At 39.4% G+C, this 15,646-nt stretch overlaps 1 protein-coding gene across 2 annotated transcripts; it reads right to left on the bottom strand.

Annotated features, from left to right (window-relative positions):
- Positions 1-3,496: 3,496 nt before the first annotated feature.
- On the bottom strand, positions 3,497-15,132 carry LOC114466510 (ephrin type-B receptor 2-like). Of its 2 annotated transcripts, XM_028451979.1 has the most exons (15): positions 15,049-15,132; positions 12,745-13,429; positions 11,963-12,118; positions 11,434-11,769; positions 11,177-11,301; positions 10,939-11,101; positions 10,659-10,767; positions 8,859-8,923; positions 8,640-8,762; positions 8,312-8,559; positions 7,617-7,832; positions 6,155-6,304; positions 5,236-5,429; positions 4,996-5,151; positions 3,497-3,614 (listed from the first exon to the last, which is right to left on the bottom strand). In XM_028451979.1, the coding sequence occupies exons 1-15, from the start codon at positions 15,103-15,105 to the stop codon at positions 3,506-3,508; spliced, it is 2,892 nt and encodes a 963-aa protein (XP_028307780.1). In that variant the 5' UTR covers positions 15,106-15,132; the 3' UTR covers positions 3,497-3,505. The 2 variants fall into 2 exon arrangements, with proteins under 2 accessions (XP_028307780.1, XP_028307779.1); XM_028451978.1 differs by having other exon boundaries at positions 5,245-5,429; positions 8,640-8,923; positions 15,049-15,105.
- Positions 15,133-15,646: the final 514 nt, after the last annotated feature.

Raw genomic sequence — 15,646 nt, 5'->3', positions numbered from 1 at the left:
ATGGGGAATGACTGAGTAGCCACAAAAAATAACATTATGTTTTGAAGTCCATTTAAGTAACAGTGCTACATAACTGAATAAATTCAGTGTACTCACCAAAATAAAAGAGTTTTCTGCAATTATCTGCAGAACAGACAGGGAAGGGCACCGATTTCACAATCACCTTTAATTCAACAGCTTCAATTTTAATTTTGAGCTTTCACCTACACATCTCTCTTACATTCTTCATGTTAAAAATGTTCATTTAAATAGGACCACCTAAACTACGTGCACCTATTTGCGCTGCAGTCTTAGTAAATTCCCCACAGCAGGTAAGACCAAAGTATTGAGTCACGCAAGTGATTTTAGCGCCCTATATTTGAAATTTTAGTAAATCTGCCCCTCAGTGTACAGTTCTTACTAACAAAGCACACATTAGGCATGAAACACATTTCAAAGTGATGGTCTCAAAGTTTACAGGAACTCTTTATAAGCTCAAAATAAATGGGACGGAAACCGTGCCAACATTAAAATGGTCTGTCATGAACAAAATGTGCTCAATCTCCAACAGATGATTGTTTTGGAAGCATTAAAAGTCATTATCAGAAGACGAGATTGTTTCCCTTCACAGGTAAACAACCCACACATTGGCCTTTATAACTTTATAAAAACCCTTCTGAAGGGCAAATCTCTGCAGGGTACATTTACAAGCATTACCTCCATGGAGGTTTTACCCCTTTTATCAATTCCTATAAAACAAATGTGAGCAACATTATTATTCTGAACCACTATCCCCTCCCAAAAAACAAAAAAAAGACTTAAAAATCTTTATATTGTCAAAGAGAATGCAACACCTGCAAATGTGTAGTGCCCAGTGATAAAACATAGGGACAATGGTGCCTAATGGTTATAGTGTAATGTACTTGTGACACAAGGGTTGTAGGTTTGACCCCAAAGAGCAGATTAGGCACATCCACTCACTACCACGGTGGGCCCTTGAGCAACAAACAATGGAGTAAATAAAACATTAAACACACATTTAACATAGATTCTCTTCTGCAGCCCAAGGGTTTGCATATCAAAGGTAATCCTCAGACGTGCTTGCAGCAGACCCGTCTACTCACAGCAGTCACTTTTACAATGAGCACACAACTAGTACCAGTTAGCATTAACTTAGCATTAAAAATCAAGTCAGTTATATTATATAACTTGTACTTTTTGGCCACTGGAGATACTGCACTGTAGTATGTTAGTGACACTGGGTCCTCCCAATGACTTAAAACATAATCATTGTAAAGCACATATAGTTTCCCTCTGCAATACACAGTGCTCATTACCCTAGCGTTATCTTATCAAACATTGTGACAAAATCTGAAAATGATTATGACCGTGACTTTTTTTTTCCGTATAGTATTTGTGTTTACGCAAAGCATCTATAAATAATATTTTAGTTGTTCCACCTGCCTACTCTCAAACAAAGGGTATTTCAACTGTCAGATGAAGCAAACCGATTAGTTTCCAGATCTGTCCTCAAAGCGATCTGAGTTTTGAGTGAATGTCCCTCCCCTTCACCATGGCAACAACAGGCTTACTTATTAAAACATAAAAGTAGACTTTGTTCACAATGAATCTCTTCAGTTATGGAAGAAGGAGGTTGTGAGTGGTGAAGATATTATACCGAGGAACAGTGGTATCAATACTTACATACTGTATGCAATTTTACTTCACCATATATATTATGGAAAAAGTAATGATATTGAAAGAGCAACTAAACCCCAAACCCACTATTTTCTGCTGAATACATATATATTTGAGTAATAAGTAGTGCTGTTGATTGATCCAAGTCCAACTTTTAACATTTTAGCAAAGGTATTTTTGCTTATTTTGTTGTAAAATGTGAATTGTCACACTGCCCTCTAAGGGTTGAATGCTGGCTATTACAGTTGAATTTTTCTATTGGCTGAGACAGATTATGACACGTCGTTGGGATCATCGTGCATCACTAACTGTCACTGTTGGCCCCGCCCCTCCTATAAAACCTGGGAGGAGGGAAGAGGGTTTCCTCCTATCACAGCCCTCAGTGAGCATTGATTGACAGTTCCATGCTCCGCTGCTGTAATGTTTTTGACTCTGTGCTTCTATAAAGAGCAGATTCTGGTTAAATTAGAGTGTTCATCAAGCTATGTGTGTATGTACAGACACATCATGTGTGTATTCCTGTCTGTCTCTGTGTGTGCACAAACGTGCGTGTACTTTTTGTCGCTGCGTGTGCGTCTTCTTGGTTAATGTGTGTGCGAGGTGGTTTTCCGAGGCTGGAGAGCAGGGGCTGTTTCTCCATGAGTGCTATGGTGTCTGTAGGGCTGTGTGTGGGTGGGTGGGTGAGCTTCACGTGGGCATTGTGTTTGCCTGTGATTGTAGCAGTTGAGCACAGTTCAGCTGTTACTGTGCAATGCTGTGACTGGACGTGTCTTAGCTGCTTCAGAAGTAGCACCCATAATCAAGATATTTTTTAATTTACCCCCTTGTGGCAGGTCAGTAGAAAGCAGGGGTTTAGTTACTCTTTTAGTAAGCAAGTAAATCCAAATTATCACTACACAACAGGGGCCCCAATTTTCAGTGCGCAGCGCAGCCCGCACACACTTTTCCTGGCACTATTACGAGCCTTCTGTGTGGTAAAACACAGATGTTTCAAAATGTGATTTTGTAGGTGAACACAAGAATTGTGTCAGCAATCTGGACTGGACTCTGCCTGTGATATAAAACACATTCTTCCCTGCAGCAAAGTCCATTTTCTAATCCTTCATTGTCAGACAGGGTGTGCCGTGCTGTCCTCCAACTGGACTGCGCTACTGCATCTCTACGCCACGCCTGATTTTTAGGGACATGCCTAACAGTGCAGGGAGCAAAGCGCTAGTCGGAGAAATCAGGTAATAATCTATGGGTCCTGAATTGTATTTGAACTGTATTAAAGTGTCACTTTATCAGATATTAGTCTTTAGCAGAAGCTGGAAAATACATCCAAAATATAGAATAATATCAACATTTTGATGAACTTTTACTTGGGACTGTATTTTAAGAATCCTCTGGATAAAACGAGAGGAAGATATTACATATGATATGTGTTCTACCAATCCCCTCTGTCTCTGCCTTTGTATACCTGCTTAGTTAAGACTGTGATTTCTGAGCTATAGATGCACTCATAGAATGCAAAGAGCTGTATGCCTCTTACTGCTAATGTGCCGGGCATTGTTTGTACCACAGTGAAATGGAATAAAAAAGCAAACCAATAAAATGTTGTAACATATGTAACAAAAACAGATGAGGATGTTTCAAATGTCATCTTCCCACCACTCATGTCTGCCACCTGAACATACCACAGCTACGAAGCATCTGCCAAACATCTGTGCTGTGCTGCAGACTGACAGTGCCTGGAGAAGCAGAAAGGAGAATCCAAAGTAGGGGAGAAGTCTCTGAGCAATCTTCAGATCTCCTCTGAGGTTTCAGGGCGTGCTTCTGGTTTGTGTGATCAAACCTCCACTGAGGTGATCTGGTTCATCTGGGCCCTCATTGACTGGATGCTGTTTAGGATCTTTTTCTGGTGGCCGGCCAGTATCACCCCAACCCGGAGGATGTCCCTGAAAGGAAGACATTTGAAACTTTAGCTTAATTTAAAACTGAAGGACAACCTGATCAAACATGTATTTACAAATGATTACTAAAACATCATTTAATGTTGCGTTAAAGGGATTCTTGCTCACATGTTTATACTCTCTTCTGTGGAAAAAAGTGAATACTCCTGTGTAGTGTTAACTTCCATGGCAGTTACATAAGATGATACATTTGTAGTAATCAGAGAAGGTATATTATGGCTCTGTAGAGTCCTCACAAAGCTGGAAACTTAGGGAAAACACTGACACTTCCTGGTGGAGGTCAGCTACATCTGTGCACACAGCTGCGCCTTCAACCATCACTACATGGCTCCCAGTCAGTGGCTGAATTGACATCCCCCCAAAAAATTGATGCACATTAAGAACTCATAGTTACTAAAGACAGACACTGTTGCCCTTTAAGAAAATGGTTCACTCATAATGAGTTAAGGATGTAGAATGCACATCATTAAGGATGTATTGACCAATAGTATTGGTTTGCAGCCTCTTGTCATTACAGTAAATATCAAGTTGAAACTCTAAGTCTGTCATCACTCTAAATGATTTTTTTAAAAAATCAAATATATTAAAATTTATGGATATAGTTAGGTTAAAAATACTAGAAATTCTGTTTTCGAGTTGTAAACAAAGACCTTCCTTTAGGTATTCAAGCATTATTCAGATTAAGAAACAGTCGTTATAATCTTAGAGGTTTTCTTCAACTTGAAGCAAAAAAAGCGAGAACTAATATTAGACAACGAAGTGTATCTGTTATTGGAATGAAAATCTGGAACGATTTTAATGATCAACTCAAATCAATTAACACACTGTCTACATTTAAAAAATACATTAAAATATGAAATGATTAATGCATATACGCTGTTGTCATAAAAGTAAAAAAAAAAAAAAAAATCAGGAAAATAAGTTATTAAAGAAAATTTAGTTTGAATTAAAAATCATGAATTTATCAAATTCAATTGAGAATTGTTGTTGTGTTTAAATAGTTTAAATAGTTCAATTGTAATGTCTGGATGGTCTCATATGATTGAGATGTATTTGGTAAATGTAGTCTTTGTCAATGCACTGTGCATTGAATGGACAACCAAGTAAAATGTATTCATTCATTCATTCATTCATAATCATGAATTTTTCTCCAACCTGTAAGTGATGGAACACGTGCAATTAAGCCAAACATTTACAGTGTGTTTCTTTGGTCTAATATATTTAGAACATAATGTACTGTGCACCAAAAATGTTGGCCACCACCTGACAACTGGATTTTCTGTACATTAAATTTCTTCGATTTCTAACACAAATTGAAGCCTTGTTTTGATGCAGGTTTTAAGGATCGTAAAAGTACTGAACCTACTCTATGGTCATTTGAGATACCAAGTCGAAGCTGGTAAAACCTTCACTGGCAAAGTTCTCCTTGTACTGTCCCATTTTAATTGCATCCAGCCACTCATCCACCGTGCTGAAGGAGGAGAAGTCTGGCATACTGCGGTCGAGCAGGGGCAAGTGAACGCTGTTGGACAAAAGGAAACATCTGGCTGTGACACTGCTGATTTATGGGGTGCTGGGGTCAGGCACAGAGTAATGTCGGCCTTACCTTGATGACACTGGTGTCATGGCCTTCAGGCTGTTGGGATTTCGGATCATCTTATCCAAAGTGTTGACTGTTTGATTAAATTTTGGTCGATTATTGCGTTCCTTTTGCCAGCAGTCCAGCATGAGCTGATGGAGCGCACTAGGACAGTCCATAGGAGGAGGTAACCTGTAGTCCTGCTCTATGGCATTAATTACCTGCAATATTTAACATGTAAATCAATGATTGATGAATACCTTTGGAAACATTCAGTACATACCAGCATTGATCTAGTTTGACTGATGCAAACGGAACAATTACCGATTGAAATATTTGATTTCTACAAAATCATCTTGATCATCTACAAGGAAAACCATAAGGCAATTTTTCCCTTCACTCATTTTTTTGTACTAATTTCACCATATTGTTATTGATCTTAATGACTGAAATCCTACACAGAAATATAAAAATGTAATTTGATTGGTGGATTATGGTTGGTTAATTTTAAGCAGATGATGCAAGGCAGGCTTTTAATTAAAGGACCCTCCTTGCACTCCTGCTGACTCACAAAAACAACTCATCATACACACAACGCATGGTCATATTATGAAACAATGTCCTGTGACGTCAAAGAATAAAAAATAAAATAAAAATAAGAATGGGAATCTTTGCAATGGAGTACATGGAAAGGTGTGTCATCCAGTTTTTGTCATGTCATGTATGTCAAAGCCTCAGCCACAAAACAAAAAGATCCATACAGTATCTGTTGTTGTTTGAAATGTCAATGTATTAAGTAACCAGTATTTACCCAATATTAAATATTGCGATTTAAAACATTTTTCTCTACAAACAGTGTCAAAATGTCATGCAACTTTGCCAGAAAAAACAACAACTAATAATTAAGAAAAAAACCTACATTTTTTTGGGATCAGGTTTTACTTACATCTTGATTACTCATGTCCCAGTAGGGTCTTTCTCCATATGACATCACCTCCCACATGACTATGCCATAGCTCCAGCAGTCACTGGAGGAAGTGAACTTCCTGTATTGAATAGCCTCTGGAGCTGTCCACCGGATGGGAATTTTCCCTCCCTAAGATGCAACCAATAAGATAACCACACATGAAGAACTGACACAAGGAGCAGACAGAGATTATATTCATTTCATCTTATTGAGCAGGGATGCACGTAACTTCTTTGTTCTGGTGCTCACATTTTTTTTTAAACAAATGTTTTCCATAACTACCTTACAAGAGAAACAGAACCGAGGAATCCCTCAATAACGTGTCGTGTACTTTCATTTAAACTGAAATGGAATAGAACCAGCAGAACTACATGTCTGTTTGTTTAAAGCCTTGTTGAAAATGAAGCTTTCTAATGAAAAAACTAAATGCACAAATATCTGAAAATCAAATGAAATTCAAAGTTACTTTTTCCAAAGCACTGAACATTCTGTTATTCTACAGAATGCCATCATCACTCTCCTGACTGTGTTCCTCTCATTCAACAACACTAGAAGATGTGGATGCACAATTTTCCCTGGTTCAGCCAGTGATTGGCTGTTTCCATTTCTTACACTACTTTATAAAGCTGTCTCATCAGAGTGGGATTTTTCTGATAAATAAATATTCTGCACTGCATTTCTGTGTTTTTTTTGGTGTGAAGCCAACCAACCTCACTCAAACACTTCTATTGTGGTTCAGACTCAATCTGACCTTTATTTGAAGTAATGCTTAATGGAGCTGAACTATTAATAACTGGACTACAGTATAAGCTCCCTAATGATAGCCAGCTTTTTAAACTCCCAAGTGGCTCCTCATCTTTCCTGTTGCTTTCATTAATTACTACTAAATGATTTGTAAAAAAGTTTTGACTAGTAATGAAAATCTAAATTGTATCAATTATTCATCAAGTATAAGGTTTTATTCATATACTTTAATATTTGTGCTAAAATAATTAGTTTTAAAATACAAAAGGTGCAGGTAATGTCACTGATGGATGGCCTGTTCTCATATGTCTGTGCAGCTTGTTCGTGGAGCCTTTATGGTTTGTAACTTTTAGATGGCTCAGTCTACACTCTGCTCCGGATCAGTCCATGACATTAAAATCCAAATTTTGCTGTTTTCTTTCATGTTCTTGCTCCTCTTGTGTTTCTTTGCCTCCCTGCTGTGCACAGTGCTGTGTGTCTGTAACCCTGCCCTCCCCTCTCAGACACAGACAGAGCCACACATGTGGCTGAAAAACTTAAACAAATGGCCCAACTGTTGTTGAATTATACTATGATGATCTATTACTAAATCTTGGGTGTGCAAATACAACATTTGATCTGGTGTATATTGTTTTTTTGGTGGTTTGTGAGCACCGCTAATGAGCACCCTAGATAAAAGCACGTGATAAGAACCAACCAAAGCACTCGTGTATGTGGGGTCTGACGTATCATCTTCAAGGAAGCGAGACAGGCCAAAGTCGGACACTTTGCACACGAGGTTGCTGTTGACCAGGATGTTCCTTGCTGCCAGGTCTCGATGAACGTAATTCATGTCACCCAGGTACTTCATTCCTGCCGCAATGCCCCGCAGCATTCCCACCAACTGGATCACTGTGAACTGCCCATCATTTTGCTAAAAGAACAAATGAACATAAAAAGCAAAAAAAACAGATATTAATTCCATCCAAAGTTCTAAACTAAAAGTCTTCCTTTTTCTTCAATGCTTCATGTTCATTTTATATGAAAATGTGTGCACATCTTCCGTGTGTGCATGCTCTACTTGGCTCATTTGTGTTTGCTTACACGTGCATGCTCATAAGTTTTGTGTCTTTGAGATTCATTTTGGTATGCTTGCACATTTCAATTTGCCACTATAAGGTCAATAGTCCATGCTTTTGAGTTTGTGTGTCCTTTCATGCATGCGCCATCAATTCCCTTGATTGCTTGAGTGCTGTCTGTTTTGGCAACTTAGCATGTGTGCTTATCTTGTGCATGAGTTGAAATGATTCGTGTGAGCATGTGTATTTGCATAAGCTTGTAAGAATTTAATTTGGAGTATGACAAACTTGAAGGCAACTGTGCTAAAAAATAAAATAAAATTGTGATTTTTACCCTGAGGAAAGAGTCCAGGGATCCATTCTCCATGAACTCAGTGATGATTATCACAGGACTGCTCCTTGTTACCACCCCTTCCAGATGGATGATGTTAGGGTGGTCAAACTGGCCCATTATGGAAGCCTCGCTCAGGAAGTCCCTCCTCTGGCGGTCAGTGTAGCCTGCCTTCAGGGTCTTAATAGCCACCATTATCTCTCTCTTCCCAGGTTGCCTTAGGTTTCCACTGCACACTTCTCCAAACTCACCTTACAGGTAAACACATATTCAAGAAAAAGATAAATACATTCAGATCAACTTCCTTTAGACTGCAGTCATGTTTCTTTACCTGCACCAATCACTTGTTCAATTTTGACACAGGATGTATCAATCTCTTTAGCAAACTCCCTGACAGCCTCATTTGGGTCCTCATAAGTAAAAGGGTCAATGTAGATCTTCATCCCTGGTGATACTGCAAGAGGAATGAAGAAACATGAAAGTAAACTGAGTAACATTTTTTGTTTTGTTGGCCACCATAACAGCAGAGAGAATAAATAAAGCTCCTTACAATGACCACTGGTGTATTGTTGCAGTTTGTCTGTATATTCAGAGTCCTGTCGGTCTGAGCCTCTCCTGTGCAGGACAAACAACACACACACACATGGGTACTTAGAGGACAAACATTTCAAACAAATTAATTCGGGAAACTTCTTGTATTGATCAAGGCTATGAGATACAGATGAATCCCAAGGAGAATACACTTTTGTTTGGGTGAAGTGGACGTATAAGCTATATACTGTAAATAAATGAAGGACCATGTAAAAGCTGATATGTGATTACAGAATCTCTCCTGGTCCTGAGGGGTATTCCATAAAGCGGGTTATGTTCAAACTCTGAGTATATCATTCCAAAAAGTGAGGTATGTTCTTCTCTGAGTATGTTACCCGGGCAACATTGTCCGTGAACTAAACCTGGTCGCTGGCAGGTTTTTATCAAAGAAACCCTGGGTTTCTACCTGGCTCCGCCCACCTGAACACCGTTTCTGAACACTTTAATAGACCTTAACACTTTTCTCTGAAACACATTAGTAACATCACACACCACAGACGTGTTCACATCATTAATGTTGTGTTGCTTTACGTTTTTTTTTTTTTTTTTTTTTTTTTTGTGATAACGGTAGTTTTCTTTCTAACATTGTGGATACAGATCATTTAGTGACAGACGCTGAGAGGTTGATCTGGATTAAAACATCTACTAATGTCTGTAGTAAAGTTCACTGAATACAAACCTGTGGATAATATAAAGGAGGAGATGATAATTTAAATAAATCCACTTTTAAGGCTCAATTGTTGTTTTATATTGTTATACAGTTAAATTTGTAGATCATATGTCTTTGAAGTTATGATGGCACAGTGAAGTGTGATGCTGCGCTTGTAAGTGACGAGTTGTGGGTTCGCGTCCCACTTCAGTGTTTTTTTTATGACATTTTTTAGGACGTTGAGATGACTCTGGTGACAATATTACATAAAAAATCAATATAAATGATGCAATATCAAGCGGCATTTACTGTCTTTATATCCAGTGTAACAGGAGGACTCTCTATGCAGCCTTCCTATGCTGCTGACACGTCTCCTCAGACACATTTTATTTATATTATTCACCGCTCGTCACGTCACTGAAGCAATAAAGTGATGAAGTGACCAAAAAGTGTGACTAATTATGGGTGATTTAAGCCACTATTGTAACTGAAGACTGAACGCACCTTTTGAACAGGCTCATATTCATCAAACAACGGCTTATTTCACCCATTACGGTGAATAAATCACTATTTTCCGTTTGGTTGCCATGGCAGCTCGATTAAATCTCTGATCCATTGATGATGGCTTTTTGTCGCGCGTGTGCACGTAAGTAACCCAAGGTTTACATACTCAGGGTTGATTAACCCACTTCATACCAGCTTTAATGGAATCCGATACCTAGAGTTTCCCATCACGGAGTATGTTGACCCAGAGTTTATGGATAGACTCAGAGTTTGTTAACCCGCCTTTATGGAATACCCCTCTGGTCACACTGCTTCAAGCAGGCCAGATACCATCCTATACTGATAACATTTGCCAAGGTCTCTTCTCAGAGACTCTGTCATTGTTATGCTTAGCGCTGTCAGCAGCATACAAAATCCTGAGAGCACAGAACATCTACATTCATTGGGACACACACATGGAAACCTCTGAATCCCAGACCGGTCTGCCTCTAAAACCCTTTCACCAAATAAACCCTGTGTCCGCATCTGACCAGTAAACCAACAACTTAACTCCGTCTCATTCCATTCAAAATCGCCACAACAAAAGCCTTGAGCAATACTACTCACCTGCGACAGGCAATGATGACAACAGTGATGGCAAGAATAATGACAACCCCTGCAGCAGAAGAGCCAATAATGAGGGGAAGCTTTTCCTGCAGACTAGAGTTGTATTCCCCTTCAAATTAAAGCCAAAAGAGAAAAAAATACAAATAATTAGTTCTGGTTAAAAATGACTGAAAAACACCTTTTTAAAATGAGAGATAGAATGTGTTTTTAAAACATTCAAAGCAAACCCATCTTCGACAAACTAACATGACCTGAAGACTATGAACGTCCACAGACTTACCTTCAGCCAAGGTTTGGAAATACATCTTGCCACTGAAACGTCCAAATCCAGCTACGGTTCGAGCCCGAACCTGAAAGACGTATATGGTTCCAGGTTTCAAGCCTCGTACGACTGCGGTGTTAGTTTGACTCCTGGTTAGAGATGAGTTCCATTCTGCCTGGTTCTGAGACACAACAAGAATAAACTGTATTGAGACAAGAATAATCAATTAATGTAGGACTTCAGAAAAACTAAACACCTTCTCATGATACTGCAGTTCATAGTCTAGGATTACACCATTGGGTTGATCAGGCTGGGACCAGGACAGAGTGATGCTGTTTGGGGTTCTGTTAACCTGGTGGATGATGGACACTGAGGATGGAGCTGAGAAAACACAAGAGATGTTTTGACAGAAACACTATGATACACATACAATCTGATTAACACCAACGAAAGTTCCACACCAATCCTGATCACCAATCACTGAGTCAACAACGTGATGTTGCCATTGCTCACCCGCCTGGTTGGTGGTGATGTTGACAGAGGCATAATGAGGGGAATATGGACTCTGGTCTGACACACCGTTGACAGCCTGTATTTCAAAGGTGTACACGGTGTGAGCCAGGAGGTCGCTGATGTAGACGTAAGAGTCGGTCAGTCCCAGCTGACGTGGGACAAACTGCACGTTGTCTCCACAGCGAGTGCAGCCACTGTGGCCACTGCCACAACTTTTACAGATGATGTTGTAGACAACATCCTCTCGACCTCCACGTTCCTGTGGTGGGCTCCACTCCAACCTCAGGGCTGTTTCATTAACAATGGAGATGACATTTTGTGGAGCAGATGGAAGAGCTGGGGGAGAAATGAAAGAAGGAGAAAAATACTGTTACGTGCAAAAGTTTTTGATGACAGATATTTTAAATATGAGTATGTTGTGTTTGTTTAGTGGCATGCTGACTTAAGTGTCTGATGATACTGACGTTCACGTGAGGTTTTGTTTCAAATTGGAGCAACTTTCAAAAAGGAGAGTTGGATGTATACGTACTGGTGCATGGCATCTGTGGAGGATCGGAGTCAGAGCGGTAGTATCCATTGCGACAGACGCAGTTTGTTGCCCCTTCGTTCATGGTTCGACTGTTAATGGGGCACTGGTGACATTTGTGGTCGCCTTGTGCTTCCTTAAAGAATCCTGAGACACAGGCTTTGAGGGGATGAAGCAGCGGGAATGATCAGGAAGACATGGAGAAAAATTCAAAATTAGCAACTAACAAGGAAGTAAAAGGATGAAACAAAAGTATAAGGTAAAAATACTCTGATTTTAACATAATTGTCATATGTACTAAAAGCTGTCAATGAGTTTTGCTTTTTCCACCCAATCAAATGAAATACCTAATTTGACCTAGCTCTAAAGATACTATATGTTTGCATATTTAAACAGTTGTATTTTCTGTTCTTTAAATTATACAACTGGTTAATGCTCTGCTCTACTTTTAGCCCACATTTACTGCTGAGTTTACAATTTTTCTTTGTCGAGACAACCTCTGTTAATCAGCATAGAAAAGCACATCTTACATTAGTGGCTAAAAATTGACTTCAATAACCAGGTCAGGAGTAGGTACTTCAACAATGTGAACTAAGATTTTAGTTGAATATGCTACGCTGATTCTTACTTACAAAAGGATACTTTTTTTTTAATGAAATCAATAAGATATCAATTGAAATGGTGTATTGCACATCATTATACTGTAATGAAACTTTATCCTTGTGTGGTTATGCATTTGTTATAAGTTATCATTATCAATACACAAATTCCACAGAATACCTTACCTTTGCAGACTGTGCCATTCTCCACTGTCTCATATCCAGCTTTGCACATGCAGCGTCCGATCGGCACCATCCATTCTCCATCACCATTACAGTAAAGCTTTATAGGAACGTCCACTTCCTCCCCATTGGCCACACACACACCTCTGGCTGATACCAGAGAGGTGCTCTCTGCTCCTGACAAAGTCTCAGCAAAAACAGCCCCATTTTGTATCACCTGAGGACATTTCCTGTAGAACACTCGAACAGCAATGAGAGACATGCAGGCCCCGTAATCCTGGAAAGCCAGGTAGAATCCATTGCGGGAAACGGGCCCAAAGCTTCGAACTTCACTGTTGATCTTCATGATACGGCCGCCAAGATCCACCTGTGAGAAGCTTTCATCTGCGGCTATAGTGTCCACTTTGACCCAGGGGTTCTCCATCCAGGGGGGTGAGGATTTGGTTGCCATGTCTGTGTCAGACTCATAGTAATACAAGTTGAAGGTCTCCTTGCAAGAACCAGGGACATTAGGAATGGAACTGCAGTCACGCACAGAGAACTTCATCTGCACATGGATACGCTGAGCACCTCGACGATAGATGTACTTAGTTCGAACCCAATTGTTCTGACTGCTGTCGAAGACGTTGCACACCTGGTATGTTCGAATAGTGTTCATATGTTCGTCATAACCGCTAACTTCTTCCCACTGAAAGACATGAAAACAAAACATGATTAAATGACACAATCATTACTACAAAACAAACTTTATATTAGGTTACGGTAGGTAGGGTAGTTAGAACCTCAGACTCAGGAATTTCCCTGGACCAAAAACAGAAAAAGACAGATCCGTGCCAACCGAGTATATTAAAAAACATGTTCCTGTACTACTCTTATATTATAATATAATATTTATATATATATATATATATATAAACCGAACAAAATTGTTTGCAGAACATTAGATCAGGTCCAACTGAAGACTCTAGGTGCCTGATTGGACAAAACCCCAAAGAGGAGTTCGAAAAAGTAGGTTTTCCAGTTTTTGTGATTTTGCGCCAATACAACGGAAATGGGCGTGGCCCAGCCCAGGTGATACATTGCTATTCAGGCAATCTGTGGGTATAAGGTTTTTGAATGTGCAACATACAGTGTGAGAGTTATAGGCCAAAACGCGTTGACCTTGGTTATAGCGCCACCTGCTGGTGGACGTATGTGAGTTTTTGAGCCCGAGGTACGTGCAGGGGTCTGGCCCAACCCTCCAAATTGCACCACCCTCCCTTGCACGGTTTAGCCTCCAGCACCACCTTTACAGAGAGAAAAATTTAAATAATAATAATAAAAATCGGAAAACAAATACAATAGGCTTCCCAGCACCGCTGGTCCTGGGAATCATAATTTGGGAGGTTAAGTAGCTTTTTCAACAACAAAGCGAACATCATCTGAAATGGGATCAAATCTGGCAGCGTAAACAGACTAACTTGTTATTATCTATTAGAAGTGATAGCCTCAGTAATGTAGATAGATAACAGCATTAGTGTGCAGTGTTTTCACTTCTAATTGAACCAATGCTAACTAGCAAAGGGTGATAGAGGATGGTTACTTGTTCATAATTAGTTTGAAACCCCCAATAAATAATGTGTAAGCATTGTACTTTTACACTGTAAATATGATCATTAAAAATGTCTCATGACGCATTACAGTAGAGTACAAAATTATCCTAAATAAAATAATTGAGAAGTCAGTAAGTGTGCACAACCCTATACTTGCTAACCCAAATGTTCACAAAAGTGGGGAGACTTTTATTCACAAAACTCCATGTTTCTAATGAATCTCTTCACCTAACAGTGTTTTAGGTGTTTTCTTTTACTTTCCTGGTCTTACGTTGTCTTTAGTCAAAGCTCATTTACAATATGTTGAATTACTTTACTTGGTCAGAAGTGGGTTTTGAACATATAAATAAATGCAGTATGGGTATAAATACAGTAGATTTTTTTTAGATTCTTGAGCAATCGATATTTCATACTCTGGTGTAAAAATCAACTTGTGAACAAAAAAGAAGAGATTCCAAAAAAATAAAAAACTCAAACCAATGGGTAAAAGTGTCTTTTCCTTAACATCACTGTATTTGTAATATTTTAGTTATAGTCCATGGCTTTTTATCACAGCAGCAACTATGTGATGCAAAGGGGCTATATGAACCAAAATCACAACTTGAATGTTCATTATGTGTGTTAATATCATCAGGGCTAATGTAAAACTGTTTGATGGCTGCGTACGCAGCACAGACACTGTTTCTACTTTCTAGTGGTGCTTGGATTCTCTCACCCCTTGTGATGGATAAATGGTCCAACCCAGTTCTGCTGTTGCTGTTGTTGAGTCCATCAGTACTTCTGCAATAACAAACACCAAAGGAATGGTATCAGTTTGGTCAGTTCACACTATTACTCTGTTGTTCTTAATCTTGACTGTTGGTGGTCTGGTATCGTAGTGACACAAGGGTCTGCATGCAATGCTGCCTCATTGATTGGGTTAAATACTTTTCGGTCTAGTGTCCCTCTTTCTGGAGACTAAGGGGCCTCCAGCATGAACTCATTATCTTAGCAACAACATAAGCCATTGCACCACAGTGTTGAACTGACTCTATCCAAATTAACCCTGCCTGGGTCTTTATCCGCAGGGAGAGGCAGATAAAGAAACAGCCATGTCCAGAGTGTGGCCAATAAAACCTTCAGAAGCAGTGGCATTGTGCTCAAGGCATCCCCAATATTATTATGGGGGATAGAATGTTAGAACGCTTAACTACTCTTCCAACTACCAAGTTAACCATATAATTTATAAACAGGCATCAGGCATAGACTAACTTTTTTGTGTGGAGCTCAGAGGACCACCTACTGTATAGAGTTGTTGATTGGTGCTCACTTCT

The sequence above is a fragment of the Gouania willdenowi genome, chromosome 7, assembly GCF_900634775.1.
Source record: "Gouania willdenowi chromosome 7, fGouWil2.1, whole genome shotgun sequence".
Classification (NCBI taxonomy): Eukaryota; Metazoa; Chordata; class Actinopteri; order Blenniiformes; family Gobiesocidae; genus Gouania; species Gouania willdenowi.
Note: the sequence above shows the minus strand (reverse complement) of the source record. Positions and strands in the feature narration are given on the sequence as shown.

What these genes read in the sequence shown, in the direction of transcription:
- LOC114466510 (XM_028451978.1), bottom strand. Translation starts at nt 15,105, where the DNA reads ATGGACTCAACAACAGCAACAGCAGAACTGGGTTGGACCATTTATCCA. An exon ending in TTTCCAAACCTTGGCTGAAG is followed by an intron (nt 10,768 to 10,938) that starts GTAAGTCTGTGG and finishes TTTAATTTGAAG; the next exon opens with GGGAATACAACTCTAGTCTG. An exon ending in CCACATACACGAGTGCTTTG is followed by an intron (nt 6,305 to 7,616) that starts GTTGGTTCTTAT and finishes GTTGCATCTTAG; the next exon opens with GGAGGGAAAATTCCCATCCG.